Source organism: Lepus europaeus, chromosome 7 (genome assembly GCF_033115175.1).
Source record: "Lepus europaeus isolate LE1 chromosome 7, mLepTim1.pri, whole genome shotgun sequence".
Taxonomy (NCBI): Eukaryota; Metazoa; Chordata; class Mammalia; order Lagomorpha; family Leporidae; genus Lepus; species Lepus europaeus.
The window spans coordinates 32,677,894-32,700,275 of record NC_084833.1 but is presented as its reverse complement, the minus strand read 5'-3'; the positions used below and the strand labels follow the sequence as shown (position 1 = coordinate 32,700,275).

General features: G+C 44.6%; 1 protein-coding gene across 1 annotated transcript in view; it reads right to left on the bottom strand.

Annotated features, from left to right (window-relative positions):
• Positions 1-22,382, bottom strand: part of WT1 (WT1 transcription factor) — a 40,861-nt gene that overhangs the window by 5,494 nt on the left and 12,985 nt on the right. Inside the window, exons 5-6 of the mRNA XM_062198047.1 lie at positions 4,411-4,507; positions 1,162-1,312 (exon numbers count right to left, since the gene is read on the bottom strand). Coding sequence (XP_062054031.1) covers positions 1,162-1,312; positions 4,411-4,507 — 248 coding nt within the window. The remainder of the gene's footprint in view (positions 1-1,161; positions 1,313-4,410; positions 4,508-22,382) is intronic.

Genomic DNA, 22,382 nt, shown 5'->3' with positions numbered 1-22,382 from the left:
TAAAAGTTTGCACAACCACACTGTCTTCCATGCCCTGGCATCCCCCTGGTCCCCTCTAATTTTCAGCCTCGATAGCTGCGGTCTACTGAGTGCAGACTTAGGATGATGCTAGAACTGATCCTCCAGAAACGATGAATTAGCAAAGTCCAACGAGTCAAAGAAACGGGAATGCAGCTCACTCTCTTCTCTGCTTCCTAGTACCAAGGTCGGCAGCAGTAATCACGCTGCAATAGTGATCGTAATGACGCTGGCCTTGGGTGGTAAAGAACAGCACCGGCTCCCCTGTAGGAAGGCCTGGCTTCACTCTGCCCCTGCAGGGCATCCCCAACCACATGCCCACTGGTGCCCACGAAGCCGAGAGCCAACAGCTGTCACATGGTGTTCACATTCGAGGCGGCCAACACCCAGCAAGGCAGCTCTCTATTTCTCAGAGAAATCCAGTTTTCCTTGACCTATCACCAAAAAAAATCATCATTTTGTTTTTCTTAAAGACTGATTAATGAAAATGAAGCTACAATCTGTCTTCCCTTTCCTGGCCAGCTGGTTATTAGTAACCAAAGCAGCCAGGTTCTTCTTTGCCCCATCTCTTCCAAAGTGTGATGATATGATGATGACCTTACCCATCAATCTCTCAACATCCTCTGACTGCCATACTCCCAGACTGGTCCCTCTCTCTTCAGGGATGCTACCAGTATTCAAATAGGAACACAATTATGTATTCAGACCCGCTGACCCAGTGCTATACTAGGTGCTTGATATCTACAAGTCCTTTAAAGCTACTTAATCCAGATATAACCATGGTATACAGCAGACATCCTCTGATTTTTACACATGAAACAAAGTTCAGAAGGAGGCGAAGTAACGTGCTCAAGTTCTCACTACTTGGTGGTTGAGCCAGAAGTCAAACACAGGTCTCTGATTCTGTGGATTTCTCTTTCCACTGCTCTGTGCTATCTAGAGCCTGAAGAGAATACACTTGCTCATTATAAACAATGGACAATCAGGACACAAAATGGGCCTGTGGCCTTTTCCCATCACCTTGGCTAAACCTTTTGAACAGTGGTGACTTTCCATCCCAGAAGTCACATGTGTCCTCAGCGGCGTAAGTACCCAGAGCAGGAGTTAGGGAACCCTACCTATGGCTGGGTGGCAGACACTTACCAGTGTGCTTCCGGCTGTGCATCTGTAAGTGAGAAAGCTTAAAATATCTCTTATTGCAGCCCGGGTAAGCACACATGAAGGGGCGTTTCTCACTGGTCTCAGACGTCGACCGGACGAGAGTTGGAGCCACTCCAGGCACACGCCGCACATCCTGCAAGCAGAGTGTAAGAGGAATGGAGGCCCTGAGCCACGTGTAGACATTCATGTCCATCTGGTTGGTTATCACTAATCCAAGCAGTCAGTCCCAAGGGAAAGTGAGCACCAAAATATATTCTAAGAAGAAATGGCAGGTACGAGACCTAAAACCACTCCTCTCCACACCTCAGATGACCATGGCAGACATCACTAATGGATAACAGCTCAGGACATTTTAACACTGTCAAGGTGATCAGACAAAATTGGTACTTGGAATGAGGACTACTTGGGATTGCTGACCCACAGCCTCTGGAAAAGGAAGAGCTCCTAATCTCTCCTGTCTCAGCTTCTCTACTTGAGTCAGTGCAGCCAAGATACCCAAGGTTGTAAGTCTATCCATTCCCTCCCACTTGGAGACATGACCAACCACATGACCTTGAACCCAATCTGCAATGAGTAGGGAAGTTCTCTCTAGAGAAAAACAGGCTAACTGAATGAGCACCAAAGTGACCTTCATGCACAAGCAAATGAGAAGAAGGAGGCCCTGGAGTTGGGGTTCTGTCTGTGAAGGGGGAATGAACCCACTGGGAGCCCATGGTGTAGCCTGTGCAGCCTTTAACAGTGACCGCAGAAAACAACTGCCTTCTGTGCACCTGCCAGCTGTTGATGGCCTTTATCTGGTGGAAGTGCAGTGTGTGTATTGTCATTCCTCCATGTAACGGAACTAGAGGAAACCAGAGCAGCAGGCTCCATTCTTGCTCTTGGGAGCAGGAAGTCACAGATGGGGACAGAGCAAGGGCTCCCCACGCAAGGACAAAAGTACAAGTCGAGGGTGAAAGGCCCAGGGGCTGGTGCCAGAGTAGATCCATGATGGAGTTCTGCTTTGGCACCACTGCTGGGTTTAAGGGACTCCCTGCCCTGGGGCCCATGCTTTTGTTCTAGGTCCTGTCTCCCTTTGCTCCGCACCAACAAGTCCCTGTCTTTACTGAAGGAAAAAGCGCAGTTGTGACAGCATTGATGTCAGCCAGCCAGTGTCTCGGGCATAAAACTGAACGGTGAGCCCGCTGTCTGAGTGGCGTATTCTCGAAGAAAATGAGTCTGCAGTGCAACAACCCCTGTCGGTCTGCAGCTTATTCTAGACGTCAACAGTGGGTCTGACAAACTGGCCAGGTGGGCGGCCAGGCACAAGGGGCGCGTTTTTCATTTCCTTCCGTTCAAAACGGGCAGCAGTGCACATGGAAAGGGACACAACATGGAACCCTGGATGTCAGTCCGTGTCCTGAGGCGGGATTCCGATGGTATTTATCAGGGGAGGGATGGGATGAGGCTCTCTGAACCTGCAGCCAGTTTCCGTATTGCTCTAACCCTGGCCTTTATTTCTTGCCATGAGAAGGCCCAGGTGAGGGTGCACACTGTTTTGTCCTCACCACACCTCTGGACAAGTTCATGAGAACTTCTCAGAGCTGCCCGCCCTGCGTGTCACATGTGGGCCTGGCCCACACACCACTTCCTTTAGGATACCGACTACTGCAGTCAAACCTCCCAGCATTCCTCACACTGTAGCCCTGGATTCACATTTCTAGGTCCCAGATGCAAACCTTGGCCACGGCCTGAGGTCCTGACCGCCCCGCCCCAGAGGGGCTCTGCAGGGGTAGCCTCCAACACTTTCGCCTCCCTACTTCTCTCTCTTCCCCTGCCTTGGAGATAGCTCCCTCCCCCAAACTGGTCAAGCCTCTGTCTTCCCAAGCAGCAGAATAATACAGCAGTTAAAACAGGGGCTCAGAAGTCCCAGCACTGCAAATTTGCACAAGTCACAGGTCTTCCATGGCCTTCAGCTTCCCTGTCCATGAGAGGGACATGACAGAACCCACCACGGAAGGGCATACTGAGGACTAACTGCAGGAAGAAAGGCCGTGTGTGGCCATACAGGGAACCCTAACTGCATGCTGCTGGTGGAAAGCAGTCAGTCTGAAAAGGCTGCCTACAGTGTGAGTACAACTGCAGGGCATTCTGGGAAAGGATCACTGATTTGGGGGTGGAGAAGGCAGGAGATGACATGTGGAGTCTACGGCATCTTTAGCACAATGAAGCAATTCTATGTGACACTACACACTACAGGCTGAGTATCTCTGATCCAAAAATCCAAATTGGACTTTATGAGTGCCACCATGATGCTACAGGTGGAAAATGCCACTCTGGACTCCATGGGTGAAAACTCTGGAATGCACAAAATCATTAAAAATGATTTTTAATTAAAATTCCACTCAGGTTATGTGCTTATCAGCTGTAAATGAAACCTAAGAGAATTTCATGTTTAGACTTAGGGCCCATTTCTAAAATATCTCATTATGTATATGTAAATACTATTCCAAAATCTGGGAGGGAAAAAAAAACCCTATCTAAAATACTTCTGATCCCAGTCATTTCAGATAAAGGCTACTCAACCTGCAACATACAAAGGGCATTGTGGATTTATCAAAACCCACAGAACCCACAGATGAACCCTAATGCAGTCTGTGGGTTTCTGTTAACAATACTGTATCTCTACCAGCCCATCAGGATGCACCACACCAACACAGATATTCATAATAAAGGGAACCACAGAGGGGGCAGGAAGGAGGTAGGATATGGAAATAATCTGTGCAACTTTTCTCTAAATCTAAAAAATACAGTCCGTTTTCTACAAAAGTCCCCATCTGAAACTTAGCATACTGCCTGGCATGTAGGAAATGTCCAGCCACATATGTGGTTCTGTCATTCAGACAGAATCTGCCTCTGGGCATCTGAAATGTAGACCAGCAGTCAGAGGCCCAGGTCATAAATTCAAGTCCAATTAGTCCACATACATGAGCTGTGCAGCCACCCTGGAGAAGGGGCATGAAGCAATAGAGGGGTAAGGAAAGGATGGCACTGTGCAGGACAGCAGCTCTGGGAGAGAAAAGGAAGTGTTTTATCCGACCAGCCCAGTGTAAGAGGATGGGCCCCTGATGGCAAAGGAGCCTCTGGTTAAGAACAGCCTTGCCACGGCCAAATGGGCCATCAGCAAGGAATCCAAGGGCAGGTGAGAGGGAAAGGGCAGAGAAGTGCACCTGCAGCCCACGCACACACACTCACCTGGATGCCTCTGAAGACGCCGTGAGTGTGTATTCTGTATTGGGCACCGCAGAGGATGGGGGTGGCGTGGTTGTCACTCTCGTACCCTGTGCCATGGCTGCAAACACAAAGAAGGGACACCAAGGCTCAGGAGGTTCACAGCTGCTGTTTGGAATTGCTTACCTGCAGTCAGGAGCGAATGACTTTTTTAAGGCTCACTGGGCAAAAGTTCTGACTTTTCTTTTCCCCTCCCAGGGGGTTGCTTTGGAAGCAGGCTGCTCAATCCTTGCATCACCACCACCAGGAAGAACTCTCTCAGCTCAGCTCAGGTTCTCGCAAGAGCACCTCCGCAGTCTATGCCTGGCTCAGACAGGCCAGCAAAAGCCACGATGGCGCGCTTTCATCCCCAGGAAGCTGTTTGCCATCTCCACGGCTGGGCTGACAGCTGTGAGTATCTCAGGAATGAGCAGAATGCCTCAAGTTCCCCATTAAGTGCTCGGCACTTTGGTCAGCACCTCATGACTCAGTCTTTTGCCAGAGAGCACCAAGAAAGTGATGATATTTGTAAGAAGAGATGTCACGTCCTCAGAAGTGGGGATTCCATGTCTGCAGCCCCACTCGGCTGAACCTCACACAGGTCGGCCTTCCAGGTCAACTTAACTCTCTGTCGCCAACCTGGGCCATAGGTGGGCCCTGGATGACCTTCAGACCCACTTGTCCCCTTGGGGGAACTCTGATTAACCTTGAACTACCAGTGAGAGCCGAGGGAGGGGGAATGATGAAAAGAATCACTTGGTGGAAAGGGTGGACGGTCTTCCCTAAAAAGACTTTCTCTCCTTCAGGTCCAGGGGTGACGTCTGCTCCGTGGTCATTTTGCTTCCAAATGAGACAGAACGAGTACTCTCATCCGCACTGGCAGCACAGTAGAGCCACATTCTGAGTCACCACGGGGAACTTACAAAAAACCACAAAATGGTACATCTGCTTTGGAAATGTCTGGCCACTTCTGAAGGGCTAGACATAAAGTTGCCGTGTGACCCTGAAATCCCACTCTTAGGCATATGCCCAAGAGAAATGAAAACAGATGTCAAAAAAAAAAAAAAAAAAAAAAAAAAAAACCAACAACAACAAAAACCACCTTGAGTACATTCGTACATTCTTCATTAGCAGCATTATTTATGAGTCAAAAGTGAAATCCAGTGAATTCCTACAGTAGGATACTATTTGGCAATACAAAAGGAACGGAACAGAATGGAGTACTGATTGTGCTCCAACACAGATGAACCTTGAGAACAGCATACTAAGCCAAAGGAGCCAATCACAAAAGGCCACTTATTGAGTGGTTTCATTTATACGAAATTTCCAGAATACGCAAATCTACAGGGACAGAAAGAAGATTACTGGTTGATTGCATAAGGCAAGGGAGTTGGAGGGACATGGAGATCAATCACTAAAAATATCCTTAACTAGTGCTGGTTTAACAACTCTGAATATACAGACAACCATTCCACTGTACGCTCCACGTGGGTTGACCAGCACATGAAATGCACAAAGCTGCTTCAAAAAAATCACCCCTTTCCATGGGGCCCAAGCATTACCTCCAGGTGAAATGAAGCAGCCACTGGGGCTGAGACCCTCTGTTCTCTGCCTCAGTTACTCTAGCAGTTCCAGGTCCCCAGAGCAGGAGACGGGGAACATGGCAGGTCAGGCCTCTCTCGGTCTGATGCTGGGGAAAGCCTGGGGCTGACTCAGCTCTCACTCACAGGGCAAAGAGTTCCTGGAAGGGAAGAGCATCTGCCAGGACAGCTGAGATGTCTACGCACCATGGGCCCCAACAGCTGTGGGGTTTCACATTTACTTCTGGCTGCAAGCATTTCAGGAAGACTTGCTCATCTGTTTTGCCTGGTTTGGGGAGATGGGTGGCAGCTCTGCTCCCTCTAACCTACCACACCTTGTCTCTATATCTTTTAACTGCTTTTGACATATCTAGGGGCAAAGGTCCTGAAGAGTTAACCCAGGATCACATATGGGGGAGAAACGCTAAGCCCAGAGAGGATCTGCCTTCTTGATCTTTAGAAGGGGCTTGAGGGGAGAAAAAGGCCATGTCTGCCTTCCTTACAGTATTACACAGACAGGCTGGAAGTGAGAGTTGATGGCAATAGCCACGTAGCGGCAGAAAGAGGACAGGACCAGAGTGGTGCTGCCAGAACATTCTGCCCCAAACGCTGCGAAGTGAAGCTGCCTTTGCTTGGCTTCGTCTTCTGTGTGGAGCCAGAAGGTGTCTCACACTTTTGAGGGCTGAGGGGTTTCTAGGGAAACATTAGTAAAAATCTGAATTATTTTAAAGTTCTGCTATCAAAGGGGAAGAATATAAAATCTGCCTTGACAGTTAATCTGGGGGCGTTGACTGGCCTTCCAGAGGATGGGAAACAACGTGAACAGGGAGGGCCTCAGGACACTTCATGCCCAGTCATGACACTCAAAGGGAACATGGATCCTCACGGCCAGATGCAAGCCAACAAGATTGCACCTGCTGTAAGATATGCCACTAGCAAAAAAAAAAAAAAAAAAAATGACCTAAATGAAAGATCTCTGTGAGTGAGATCCCAGCAGAAAGAATGGGCCATCAAAGAAGGAGGTACCTTTCTCTGAGGAGAGGACTTCCACTTTGACTATGGCTTTGTCTAAATAAGCTCAGAGTTTGTGAACTCAAGAGGCTTCCATAGCCTTGGCAGCTCATGACAAGACCCTCGGGTGATTAATGATGTGATAAATAAGAGTGTCAATTGTTAAATCAACAATGGGAGTCACTGTGCACTCAACTCCCCATGTAGGATCTCTGTCCTTAATATGTTGTACTATGCGAATTAATGGTAAAACTAGTATTCAAACAGTACTTTATACTTTGTTGAAATATTTACTTAGTATATACTAAGTTGATCTTCTGTATATAAAGATAATTGAAAATGAATCTTAATGAAGAATGTGATAGGAGAGGGAGTGGGAGATAGGATGGTTTGCGGATGGGAGGGAGGTTATCGGGGAAAAAACCGCTATAATCCCAAAGTTGTACTTTCAAAATTTATATTTATTAAATAAAAGTTTAAAAAAAGCTATGCCACTAGATTCTTCTACCAGGTCCCTGAAGAAAGAAAACAGCCAACTCTTGTCTCCATAAGCCAAGCACATCAAAGCAATTCCACACTGTGCAAACCCTGCAGTGCAACACTCTTCCCAGTGTGGTCTGCCCGGAACACTACCTATAACTCAGGGGCTTTTAACATGGTAATGACTCCTAGGCAATAAAAGCAAGTCAGTAGTCTTGGAACCATGGACTGACAGAGGGGGAAGCAGTGTCGGGAGGTCGTGTATCCCAAGCACCAACCAGTGACTCATTTTGAAGGTGGCTCATGCCATGTGAGGAGAGTTTTAATCGTTAGGAAAGGCCGTGCCAGCCTGAGTTGAGATATGCTTCCTTGCTCACTACTGTAGAGCGAGCATTGTAACTTTACAGCCATCTTGGAGTAACTATTCTGTCAAATGGTGAACTTGGCCTTGAGTCTACCACCCAGAGTCCTTGCTTCTGTCCCCTATACACAGTTACTGAAATAAGGCCTCTGACAAGATGGGAGAAGCAATCAGTAGCCTGAGCCTCCCCTTCATATCTTCAACTTCCTGTACTAGATGTATCAGCTCCCTTCCCAACCTGGAACCACAGCCAGCAATCTGCACATTCTGCCTTCAAGGGCAGTGAGAGGGAAGCTATAAACCGGAATATTCTACCCTGATTCTGCAGTGTCTTCCCACAGGGCAACCAAGTAAAAGTGGGGATATGCCCGATTCTTCAGAAACTGGGTATTGGAAACATGCAAACCCTCCAAAGTTTGAGAGGATGTTATTGTTATGGATCCAGAATGGCCAGCACTGTAGAGAAAAATCTGCAAGTTTTTCATCTATAGGAGTCAATGGTTTGCCTCTGAATTTGGTTGGCCCACTTCAGAATGGGTTTGTGTTGAAGTTCGAGACAGAAAGCTGTACTTGCTGCATCATCAATTCAACTCTATTGGTTTGCTATGAATGCTGTAACAGATTGCCATAAATCTGGTGACTCCTAAAACATCACAGATTTACTCGGATGATTCTGGAGATGAGAAGCCTAAAGTCACCAGGCTCCAGGCAAGGCATCAGCAGAGCTCCAACGGGAGGATTTCTTTCCTTGCCATTTGCAGTTTCTAGACCTCATCTGCATTCCCTGGTCCCTTCTTCACATCACTCCATCTTGCTTCCTTTGTCACCTCTCCTACTGTTCTGTCATCAAATGTCTCTCTGCCTTCCTATAAGAATACTTGTTATTACACTTAGGGTCCACCCACATAATTCAGGATAATCTCTTAATTAGCTTTTTAATTTTTTATTTGAGAGAGAGTGAGAGTGAGAGAGTGAAAGTGAGAGAGAGAGAGAGAGAGAAAGTGAGAGAGCGAGAGAGAGAGAGAGAATATCTTCCATCTGCTGATTCATTCCCCAAATAGCCATGGTGGCTGGGATAGGGATGACACTGAAGCCAGGATTCAGGAACTCAATCCAGGTCTCACACAGGTAGCAGGGACTCAATTATTTGAGATATCATCTGCTGCCTCCCAGGGTCTACATCATCAAGAAGATGGAGTCAGCAGTCAGGTGCAGGTATTAAACCCAGATATTCCAGAAATGACCTGGGCATCTCAACAACCAGGCCAAATGCTGGCCCCCCTACTTCATTTTTAAAAAGGCACAGAAGGTGGCAATTCCAGGTTGCAGCAATTAGCACCTGGTACCTCTGGGGCCATGATTCAGCCTTCCACACCAAGTGAACCAGACTGATTCGATTGCTGCAGGTGCACTTGAAAGAGCGCAATTAATCTGGATCCTTTCCCTCTGTCTGAAAGCACAGTCTGCCTCTGAAGACCTGTGTTTTGGGCTCACTGCTACTATTATTTTCCCTGAGGCCAAGAATAAGACATCTAATCTCTCTCTCTCTTTTTAAGACGTATTTATTTACTTGAGAGACAGAGCTACAGACAGAGAGGCAGAGAGAGAAAGACAGAGGTTTTCTATTTGTTGGTTCAGTCCTCAAATGGCCTCAATGGCTGGAGCTGGGCTGATCCGAAACCAGGAACCAGGAGCTTCTTCCAGGTCTCCCATGTGGGTGCAAGGGCCCAAGCACTTGGTCCATCTTCTACTGCTTTCCCAGGCACATTAGCAGAGAGCTGGATAGGAAGAGGAGCTTCCAGGACATGAGCCAGTGCTTGTATGGGATGCTGGCACTGCAGGTTGAGGCTTAGCCCACTACACCACGGCACCAGCCCCCAAGACGTCTAATCTCTTCAGCCAAGATGCATCATCTACACAATGAAGAAATAACCTATTTCCCAGCTTTCTTTGAAAATCAAAGAGAAAACCACATGGGGAGCAAAAGTTAAGTATTGCTCAGCAACCTTATCCCAACAAACTCCTCAAGAGGCCTATGACTGCATAATTGGTAGCCATAGCCACAGACTTTATTTAATACTGTATGCTTCCTACTGTATGCTGATAACTGAGGTCAAGAAAATGGGCATCTTTTACCTTTAGCACAACCACAGGACTCATTAAGGTGTATCATTTTAGGCAAATGATTTGACTTCCCTGGCCCCAACTTCATGTAAAATTCACTAACAACACCTCCACCATCTGACTGTTAGATCCAGTGAGGTCTGCCTGATACCCAACAGACACTCAGGAACTGCTACCTGTTGTTTACCAAGTAGTATCGCCAGCTGGCAGCAAAGAATACTGAAGTTAAGGAGAGACTGACTTATTTGCCCAACGAGAGACAGAGATGGTCAGAGGCACAGCTGAGGTCTGGGTCCCCCATCAGCACAGCTCTTCCACCTTCAAAGCCAGCTGGGCAATTCGGATGGTGCAGCCCCATCCTCATGAGTTTGAAGCTATCATCGCGACAGCTGGATAATTTCCAGCTCTTTTCTCCAGGGTATAAATGAAATTAGGCAGGCTTGGAAAAATGCAGTGGGGGTAGAGGGGAAGGCTAGGGCAGCGGGGGCAGAGAAGGAGGGGCACATTCAAAATATTCCCTCTTCAGCACATCCCAGCTTCTGCTAGGAGGTGCAATATTTATTTTGGAATAAAGAAAGCACCAGGCTAAGAAGGGGAATGCACTGCTTACGTGTGGCGGATCAGTGCAAATGATGCAGGTGTTATCACAACACACTTCCTTCTACCTAACTGGGAAGGCGCAGTAAGCAGAAGCAGCTCTCAGTGACTTCACTTCTGGCAGCGGCCTGGACGGTGCATTTTGCTAAGCTGCTTTAAAATGCATAAAAACGTATCCTGAGAAAGTTTGCTTCTCCTAGAAGGCCTTCAAATGCATAAACATATCTCCTTAGGAAGTTTGCAAAAAAGAGAAAAATGTCCCTCATATAATACAAATTATGAGTCCTCTTCGTGCTAAAAATGCATACACCCAGGTTCAACACAGAGAAAAAATGTAGCGTTTGAAGAGTGGCTTCTTTAAAAATGATTAATTTTGATATTCCACAGGCACAAGAAGATTAATAAAAAGGAATTGAGGTTTTACAGATGAGGAAAACCAGAGCTTCCCTGAAATCCCTTATCAACAGAAGAAGTTAGAGAGAGAAAGAGAGAGGGAGAAGAAAGAGACTTGTAAAGGCGATTAGCATTGAATTTGAATACTCAGACAGAGACCACTTGGCCTGCGATTTCTCTCTCCCACCTCTAGTTATTGACCTGCTGGGCATCCCCATCTTCACCTCTGGATGGTCGTCAATACAGCAGAGAGAAGCACCTGGGGAAAGCACTGTGTGCCCAGAACCTAGAATTCACCTGTCAACCCTTCTCTCGCCATCCTTGACACTCAGCACTCATAACTGCCTGACTTCTTTTGGTGCTGACAATAAACTTTGCTTTGAGCCTGAGACCCATCACTCTCTTGTTTAATGTGCCACTTTTTGGAGGACAAGAAGGAAGATCTGTGTTTAAAAAAAATCAAAACAACAACAAAAAATACCCTGCTTCCTTGAAGTGTGAACACACGAGACAAAGCTGAACATTTTGCACCTTTCACCAATTACTCATATACTTGCCTTAAAAATTTTGTTAGGAAGCATTTTTTTTTTAAACCTCAACTTAAGGTTCTATATCTAACAACTTATTTACAGAAAGCACAGGGGATAGGGGCCCAAAGTTAAGACTATACAGTGAAGGACGTCATTTGTCAATTCCAGGTCATGGGACATTCTACTGGGCAACTGAACTACTATCCCCAACCAATCAACAGCATGAGAACAAAGGGACGGCAGGATCAATTACAGTACAAAAAAGACTTAAGAGAGGACAACCAACAAAACAGCCAATCTCCGCCCAAATGCTCACAACTCAGTAGGATGAGCCAGAGATAACTGGATTTGAACTGACCCTGATCATCCCTAGAGGCCTTAGGACCAAAAGATCCAGAAACATCCCCTAGGAAGTCTCAATGGTCCCATCAGGAAGCTCAGGGTTAAAGCTTTAGTGCATCAAAGCCCAAGTTCCCAGCAGCCAGAGTAATTCCAAAACTCACTTTCATATCCACGTGTAGCATCTTACTTGGAGAATTTATAGAAACTACGTTATCCATATGAAGAGCTGGAGGCCACCTGGCAAAGGAACTTCTAGAACAACATTACATCCTCCTTTCCTCCTCACCTGAGCATGATGATCTAAGGACAGTATCTGAATAAAATCCTCCCCTCTTCACAAATACCATTAGCAATGTCATCTAGCCATTCCCTTTCCTTTGCATAATATAACACAGCAGTTCTATAGCAAATTTTGTTGCAAACAAAAGGAGCATTCTTCTTTGGGCATATATAGGTAGAAGGAGGGGATAAAGCTTTTACTAACCAAGCACAGAAGGTAAAAATCTAAAAATAAAGCAGTAAGTTAAATCTTACCAAGTTTGAACACACACTCGTAATGTCCTTAGTCATAAAGTTTCCTCAGAAACAGTCTACAGAAAAGAATCAACTATTTTTCTTAACTTGAACAATTTACTTTCCTCCTGTTCCCAGATGTTTCATCTCAGGTTAGATCTTAAGGAAAATATGCATTTTTTTTTACTTTTATTAAAACAAGAAGGTTTTTTTAATTAAAAAAAAAAAACAAGTTTTTTCATGAAAAAAATTATACTGTGGTGGTACTTCTATTATCCTTTTTAATACTTTCCCCATGAGTCTTAGAAAACAGATTCCCTCTGCCCACTCCACCTCCTGCTACTTCATTCACTTTCTTTGCACGTCTCACACAAGCCTACAAGAGTCAGCTCTACACCGAATCCGGAGAGGAACAGGACTCCCTCCACTTCCACTAACTTCAAATTCTCTATGGAGTATCCCACCCCACACCCATCCCACGGTCTTCTAGGAACAGAACCCTCTTTCCCTTTCAGGGAACACCCTCCCCACTGCCCACTCCATTCTCAGGCTCCAGGGATGAGTACATACCAAAGACTAATCAATCAAACCACTAGAGCCTCCCGCCATGTGACCCAACCCAGGCCAATCAAAGCCTTCCCTGAGTCTTTTCCTGAAGAAGAACCAACAAAGAAGCATTCTTGTGAGGCTACAGATGCCAAAATCTTGAGCTATTTTTGCCACAATGGAGAAAGCCTGCCTGAGAAGGCAGCCAGCAAAGAGGAAAGTAGCCAAGAGATGATGAAATTATGCTCTGATGACTCTTGAATCCCTGAGTCCAGATATGAGGTTTTAAAATACAATGCAGTAACCTGCTGAACTCCCTCTTCGGCCTATACCAGTTATAACTGGGGTTCTGTCACCGGATTAAGAGAAAATGTCCTGATTAATTCATAGTCTCACATTTTCTAGAGATAATTGGATCTATTTTTCAACATACATCAACCTGTAAATTGGTCCTTTAAAGTATTACTGGTTGAAGGAAGCCCATGTATTCCAACTGTGCGATTATTACCAAAACGCTGCATTCCTCTTTTGAAGTTTCTTTATAGTCAGGACTCCTATGTCTTCTTTTCCCATGTGCCCAGTCTCCTGCCACTATGTAACGGATGACAGACAACGGTGCTGGCATAAATCAGCACTTACGAAGCCTCAGTCTTTCCTTGCCACTTGAAACGGTCACAGAACTCCCCTAATTGACACTTTCCCTCCTTTGACACTCAGAGCAGAGCTCAGAGGTACACTTAACTCCCAATTTCCTACAACAATGTGGAGGAAACAGTTCACCAAAGAAAACCCCACCTACTTCATGTACTACCCACCCCTACCGTCTACTGCTGGGGACAACAATTTTAGGCATAGTGTTCCTTCTAGTTTCAGCACACACAGACATCGGAACCCACACGCTCATCAATTGTAACAGCAGACCAAACAAGAAGTATCTGATCCCCCCTACATGTGTTTGGAATGGAGATGCTGGTTCATCAGAACCCCAACTTCATCTAACTCATTTGGCTATGTATTCTCAAATACTTCATCTCTGTAGCCAGAGATTGCTGCCAGCTCCACACCAAGATCAGGTGTCCCAAATCCACGTGCCAGACAAACCCTGCATCTCACACAGCAAAGTTGGAACCATGACTTTTCAGGCTGGGTTCTCAAGGGCACCCACCCAAGCATGCTCACATATTCTTAGATCTGAGCCAGGTTACTCAATATGCTCGACTACATAAAAAATGTTCCAACCTAAAACCTTGGGATCAAGCATGGGGTTCTAGACTAACTCACCTACTTCTCCACTTGAAATAGAGGCTACAGATATGAGGCATGTGTGCAAATCTATCACATCCCCAGGGCCCCCTCCAAAGGGACCTTTAATAACACAAGTAATTCAAAGTGAAGAAACAAAGGGAAACTCCTGATGTCAAAGGAGTGACACTCAAGAGCAAAGAGATTCTGAGACCAGGAGCGAGCTCAAGTCTTGAATACAGGGCATTCCAAAGACATGGCACAACACTTGCAAAAATGTTGGGAAATGTCATATTTTTGAAGAAAGGATTTAAAAGAGTGTCAATTTGTTGGGTCAACAACAGGAGTCACTGTGCACTTGCTCCTCATGTGGGATCTCTGTCCTTAATGTGCTGTACATTTTGATTTAATGCTATAACTAGTACTCAAACAGTATGTTTCACTTTGTGTTTCTATGTAGGTGCAAACTGTTGAAATCTTTATACTAAATTGATCTTCTGTATATAAAGAGAATTGAAAATGAATCTTGGCCGGCGCCGCGGCTCACTAGGCTAATCCTCCGCCTTGCAGCGCCGGCACACCGGGTTCTAGTCCCGGTCGGGGCACCGATCCTGTCCTGGTTGCCCCTCTTCCAGGCCAGCTCTCTGCTGTGGCCAGGGAGTGCAGTGGAGGATGGCCCAAGTGCTTGGGCCCTGCACCCCATGGGAGACCAGGAGAAGCACCTGGCTCCTGCCTTCGGATCAGCGCGGTGTGCCGGCCGCAGCGGCCATTGGAGGGTGAACCAACGGCAAAGGAAGACCTTTCTCTCTGTCTTTCTCTCACTGTCCACTCTGCCTGTCAAAAATTAAAAAAAAATAAAATAAATAAAAAATTAAAATAAAAGAAAAGAAAATGAATCTTGATGTGAATGGAAGGCGAGAGGGAGCGGGAGAGGGGAGGGTTGTGGGTGGGAGGGAAGTTATGGGAGGGGGAAGCCATTGTAATCCATAAGCTGTACACTGGAAATCTATATTCATTAAATAAAAGTTAAAAAAAAAAGCCAATTTCCTCCAAAATTAATGTTCAAACATAATGCAACCCATTTACAATTTTTAATCAGGCTTTTTAAAAACATAAACATTTTAGAATGATTTTAGATATACAAAAAAATGTTCTAATAGAGTTCCCATGAATACCACATAGGTTTTCCTTATTAATAACATCTCACAATAGTAAAGAACATTTGCCACAATTAATGAACCAATACTGATAAGGAATGTCTTTAAAATTAACAAAGTTAAAATATCTTGAAGGATAAGTAAGGGATCATTCCAGTATTTTGAAAAACAAGTACAATGCTAGGGGAAGAAAGTTTCCTATCAAGTATTTAAAGAGACCATAACATTAGAGCAGAGATATCAGTCTGATACTTGGCAGAAAGACCCTGGCTGAACAAAAGAAGAGAATAAAGAGCCTACAAATGGATCCAAGGAATTCAGCGTATGATAACAGTAATATCTGAAAGCAAGAAAGGACGGGTTCTTCAAAATATTTAGGATATTGGCTAGTCATTTAGAAATAAATTAACATGCGATCCACTTGCCAATAAACTCAGGATAAATTAAATGTTTAAATGTAAAGAGTATTTTTAATACCAGAAAAAAATAAGTAAAAATTTTAAAAATGGGAGTGGGAAAATTATTTTCAAGCATGATGAAGTCAAACCCTTTAAAATATAGTTATAAAATAAAACTTCTAATTTTTACTATAACAAAAACTTGTGATAGAAAAAAATATTAACATGGTTAAGACACAAAAATTGTTTTGTACTACATATAACAAGCGAAAGAACTCTTATAAACAAAATAAGCTTAGGAGCTGAATTGTGGCACAGTGGGTTAAGTCACTGCCTGCAACATCAGCATTCCCATATGACTGCCCATTGCGTACCAGCTGTTCCACTTCTGAACTAGGTCCCTGCTAATGGCCTAGGAAAACCAGCAGAAGATGGCCCAAGTACCTGGGCCCCTGCCACCCACCTGGGAAACCCAGATGGAGATCCAGGATCCTGGTTTCTGCTTGGCCCAGCCCTGTCCATTGCAGCCGTTTGGGACGTGAACTAGTGGGTAGAAAATTAATCTCTATCTCTCTCTCTCTCTCTTTGTTACTCTTTGAAACAAATAAAGAAATCTTAAAAAAAAAAAAAAAAAAACCAGAATGCTCAGTATTGCTACTAGGTGAACTATCCCAGCTTATAGCTTAAGCCAGTCCCGACTAGCCTATGGAATCTTTTCTCTCTCATTTCCCTAGAGGAACTAATTTTCCAACAATTCAACTCCTTGCCATCATCAAGTATTCCCTCTTCTTGATCATTACCATCAGCAAACAAACATGCAAATACTTCTATCTAAATATAATAATAAGTAAATGGATAAATCAAACCAAAATAAGTCTTCTTTCTTAGCCAGCTGGAACCCTGTTTTTTGGCTCCCTTTTACAACAAAACTCAAGGAAACAGTCTCCTCCCTTAATCTTTTCAAAAACTCATTTGCTTAATTTTCTATGGGAGAAGGAGATAGGGGAGAGGGGACAGGAGACAGGGGAAGAGAGAGAGGGGGTGGAAAGGAGAGGGGGAAGGAGGGAGAAGGGAAGAGGGAGAGGGAAAGGAAACGGACAGGGAGAGGGAAGGGGAGGGAGGGGGGATGAGGAGAAGGAGGAGAGGGGAGAAGGGACAGGGACAGGGCGAGAGGGAGGAGTCCAAATGGCCATGGCTGCCCAGAGCCAAAGGCTCACCAGGAACCAGGAGCTCAACCCAAGTCTCCCATGGGTGGCAGGAACCCAGTTACCTGAGCCCGCACTGCTGCCTCCAGGGACTGAGTTGGCAGGAGCTGGAGACAGGAATCAGATCTGACCCCAGGCTCTCCAATATGGGTCATGGGCATCCTAACTACCAGTCTAAATGCTCACCCCCTCCCGCTATCTTTTAAAGCCATCTCACTCAGGTTTTTGCCCCTTCCCTCTAATCTATCCAGAGGTAACTGCTGTTATATACATTAGATAAAAATTTCCAGAATTTTTCCCTGCAGATGTAAATACATTCCAAAATGGATGTTTTTAATCTTTGGGTGGTGAGATAACAGATGATTTTTCTTTTCTTGTTTATAATGTTTTGGTACTATCTATATTTTTAAAATTGGTAAGTCTGTGTTACTTTTATAGGCAAGACCAAAAAAAAAAGCTATTTTTATTTTAGAAAAAGTCATAATCTTAGCTTTATAAATACTCTATTGGCCTTTAAAAAAAGATAGAGAGAGAGGAGAACTAAAGTTAGAATAAAGTAACAATCATTTTTACTAGAAAAACAATTTACTGAAGTCTGCAGTAGCCCCTCATTTCAGTGGACCATTTATCTGGATGACTTTTTCTTGCTGTAGCTTCTAAATCAATGTTTTTCCTAGCTAGAGATTATGATCTGCTCTTGGGCAGCTGACAGGGAGAAGAATAAATGGTGAGGAGAGGGTCTCAGGAGGGCACAGAACAGGACTGCAGATGTTAAGAGGCCAAAACACTCCTTTGGGCCATGAAGACATCTTCCACTCACCTCATGCTCTCTGCACACACACACACACACACCTTTCATTAACCCTTCATCTCCTTACACCAAGACTACCACGCTCCCATTGCCAACTTGGTCCCCTTCACCACCACCTTTCCCCTTCCTTTCTTGAACTCGGCTCATTCTTCTCCTGATTTAAACAAAACTGTCACTCTCCTTCGCCTCTATGAGATGGATATAATATCAGACTTTAAGGTGACGATCTACAGATTGTAAAATATTTATGTATTGTTTAAGAGGCTGAGATTATTCTCAAAAAAATCAACACTCTTTGAGAGTCTTTGAGTCTGAGAGTCTTTGAAAGAGAACTTTGCAATGGTCTATCAATGCATTTGTTGAATTTGATCTATGTTAAAGCCAATTATTTTTATAAGAAAATAACACAAATCTATATGTGTGTACACAGAAAAGATCTCAAAGTGTGCATGATATGAATAGTAGTCTTGAGACACTGGGCAGAGTTTCAATTTCTTTCCCTGTATAGCTGTATTCTCTAGATGTTCTACAGTTTGCGCACGTTACTTATATAATTAAAAAGTAAGGGCAGGCATTTGAGGTAGCAGTTAAGATGCTGGCCTCTTGAGACATCCCCTATCAGAGTGTCTGGGTTCAAGTCCCAGCTACATTTCCAATTCCAGCCTTCCACTAATGCATGCTCTGAGAGGCAGCAGACAATGGTTCAAGTAGTTGGGTCTCTGCACTCATGTGGGAGCCCCAGATTGGGTTCAGGGTTTCTAGCTTTAGTGTGGACCTGTTCTGGCTGTTGCAGGCATTTGGAGGGTGACCAGAAGACAGAAGGTATCTGTCTCTCTTTGCCTTTTGAATAAAATGAAAAATCAATAAATTAAATACGTTAATTGAACACATGCCCAATCAGAAAATGGTGTGAAAGGCCAGCAGGCATGGAGAGAAACAGAGCAGCAAGAAAGTGAGACGCGAGGGCAAAGCAGCTTCCAAATGACTTCACTCTAAGTGAAAGACACAGCCCCAGGTCAGGAGTCCCCACCTCCAACAAACCCAGGAGTTCCACTCTTTGTTCTGGCGGATAGAGCCAAACCCCAGCCAAGTCCAGAGGAAGCCATAATAAAGAAAGAACTGTTTAAACAGTTCTTGTGTTTAAACAGCACAAATGCAACTATTTCAAAGGAGGAAATTAACAGCTTTTTGCTGGGGGTGGACATGGAGGAGTGGCTCAGGAATGCTGCTATCACAGAACTGCGGATATTCACACAACTGGGGCTCTGCACCTTCGCCCGGCCGCTCAGGCTCCAGGAGCCACTTAAAAGCAGGCTATCTATTTTCCAGAAGTAAATCTCTTGGATGGATACCTTATGTTCACCGCGGCGAGGGAAGGTGCTGGGCTGTGGATGGGAGCTCCCGGCCAGAGAAGACAGCTATCTCTTTTGGCACAGGTTCTCTGGGATGAGACCATGTCTAGCGAGGATCTTCTCCAGATTCGACAGCCTTGGCCCTACCCAAGCGCGCGGTATCACTCATCCTGAGTCTTTTCGTGTTTCCTTTCAAGCATCCACAGGTCAAACACTGTGTGTTCCCAACAGTCCATGAACTTCTTGGACCCACACAGGGACATTCATTTTGCTCAGCACTCCTTTAAGGTTTCTATTGTGTTCCATTTCCCACTCCCCCTACCCAGGTCCCCAGAGAATAACTTCTTCCTTGTTTTAATAACTTGGACTGCGGTCAAGGTTGATGTGTTTCTCCATGTTGCAGGATATTTTCTTCAGAAGAGACAAAACAGACGCCAACAGGGTAGCTAAGCCTTGTTTAGCAGCTTTAGGAAATCAGCAGTCAGTAAGCACACACACAGAAAATGTTGCCAAACAAACAAAAAGCAGACAACGCAGAGCCTCATAAAGAGAAGTATGGGGGACTATTGCTTCATAAGATTCTCCAGCAATTTCTTTTTTCCTCCAGGGACCCACTTTATAAAACTAACCTCCCTGGTCTGTGGGTGAGGGCAAGGGACGTGCTTTCATCAAGCACCTTCTCTTCGCTTCTACAGGCAAGACAACACACACACTCTCATTTGAGGCCATGCGGGTGGCTCTGATCCCAAAGGGCATGCAGAGATTAGAACGCGAGTTCAGAGAAGAGGCGGAGGCAGGAGTCAGCATCTCCTGCTCCAACCCCACCATCATATCACGTCTTCACACCAGCTTGTGTTCTACTTAAATCTTATTCTCACGTGTCCTAACACTGCTCTCGGGCATCCAACAAAAGGTGTCTGCAGGGACTTGCTCTGGACACAAGGCAACATACCTATTCTTTGTGAAGTAAGTTTTAAACAATAATGATGATCTTTGCAAGGAAAGAAAACACAATCAAATATTTAGTGGGGATTAGTCTGAGCTACATGATCTTTTAATAAGAAATTGATCATGCCTCATTTATTTATGAATGACATAAAAATTACAGCTTTTTTATCAAAGATGCATGACTCAAACCATCAATTTTCCTGCTCCACATCTACTTTGACTTTTCTTAGTATCAAGGCACTAGTTATAGACAGAAGTACAAAGTTATTTGATCTTTCTTCATGTAGTATCTTTTGATTTCCCAAATTTATTTTCTATATTAACCACACTCTTGTACCATAGGAAAAAAAGGGAATATGGTATCATAGAGAATCACAACCACAATCCGGACTGTCTCCTCAGAGGAAAAGCCAAACTTCGTACTGTAATTACAGATTCCACTGAATCTTTCTCTTAGTAATTTATGAGCTTAGCAGAAAGAGCTAAGGAGTCATCATTTTGAGAACTAGAGAAAGACAAACTATGGGTCATGACACATCAATGGGCTGTAGAATCAATCTAGTACCCAACAATCACCATTTTAAAAAATGATATGAATACAATAGAAAATATCAATACACACAGCATAAGGACACTGTTTAGTGAAAATCTGTGTTTTGTGTGTGTGCATATGTGCTTATGCTGGATTTCAGTGTAACAGGCAATTCTAAGTGGCCACAATCTAAAACATTTAGGAAACTTTAATCTAAGACCCAGGTCCTGGAGTCAAAGTGGATGCCAACTGCCTCTGATACTTACTATGTGTCCTTGGCTGGTTGGGTCAATCTCCTGGGAAAGATGGACCTGATCACACTATCCTGAGGTTGATACAGGACCACAGAGGTTGTAAGAAAAGCCCTTCAGACAACTTGCATCCTGAGATAGATGTTCAGTTAACAAAATGCAAGCAGAAGTTAGACTTACAACGTGTTGAAAAAGGATAAACGCACAGTGTATGTGATGTCAGTAATTGTGACTCTTTGCTCTCTTCTGTCAACCATCTAGAGAGGCCGTTTGGTCCATTTTATGCCACCCCATGGATAAAGTTAATACTCAAAAAACATATTTTATTTCAGAAACCCTATCCCAAGATGTAACAGATGAATGAAAACTCGAGCTTTTCTTATGCAAGACTGAATAAAAACAAATCATTCACACATTGTGCTTCATCCTTACAGTACAGTTTCTGACTGACTGATAGCATCACAAGATTAAAGACCCTGCAAAGCATCAACACGACCTTAACTACAGACAGGCCCAGATTCAAATACACACCAAGGTTCCTCAGCTGAAATTTTTGTAATGAAACAATCCAAACAACCTTGTACTCCAGCATGAAAGATATTTTAAAACCAAAAGGTATTCCTCAGTTCATAATCCTGCTCTGCCTCTTCCTGGCATTGAGTTAGGAGAGAATCAATAAGTTCTGAGTAGAGGAGAAAGAAGGAAAGGGAAGGATCTTCAAAGAGCGGGACCAAGAAGGCAAAAGAGAGAAGCCGAGAGTAGGTACATAGACAGAACGCTAACACTGTCAGCAGCCCCTTGAAGGGAAGTACAGAGAAAAAGAAGTTAAGACCACAGAAGGGTTTTTACTTTAAGATGCAGAGAGAAAGTGGACCTCTGGATAAAACAGCAGAAAAATTTGGAGGTGGGAGTGAGAGAGAAGATCTAACAGTAATATCTGAAAGGTGAAAAACAACTCGGCTCATTGTTGAAGGATGATGCAAAACACAGCACTGGGCTGATGAGAGGACAAGACAGACGAAGGCTAGATCTTGTGTTAAGCAGGGGAAGTAAAATCAACAGAAAACAGCTCCAAGGGCTGGCATTGTGGCACACTGAGCTAGGCTGCTGCAGGCCATGTGAGCATCCCATATGGGAGCACCTGTTTGAGTCCCAACTCCTCTGATTCCCGAACCAGCTCCCTGCCAATGCTTCTGAGAAAGCAGCAGAAGATGGCCCAAGTCCTTGGGCCCCTGTCACCCATGGGGCAGACCTGGATATGGCTCTAGGCTCCTGGCTTTGGCCATTGAGGCCATTTGGGGAGTGAACCAGTAGATGGAAGATCTCCCTCCTCCCCTTTCAAATAAATAAATCTTAAAAACAAACAAACAAAAAAAAGACACAGTTCCAGAAATGTCCCAAGGGTGCAGGCTATCGGCTAGGGAAGACACAAATGTTTGGGAATGAAAGGAAAAAACAAACAAAAAAAATCTTCTGTACAACCCACCACAGACTTAGGGTAAGTCCTTTCCCTGAGGTCTAAAGGTAAACAGAGGATAAGCATGTTAAGTAAATTAAGACTTGACTGACTTAACAGGAGTTTCT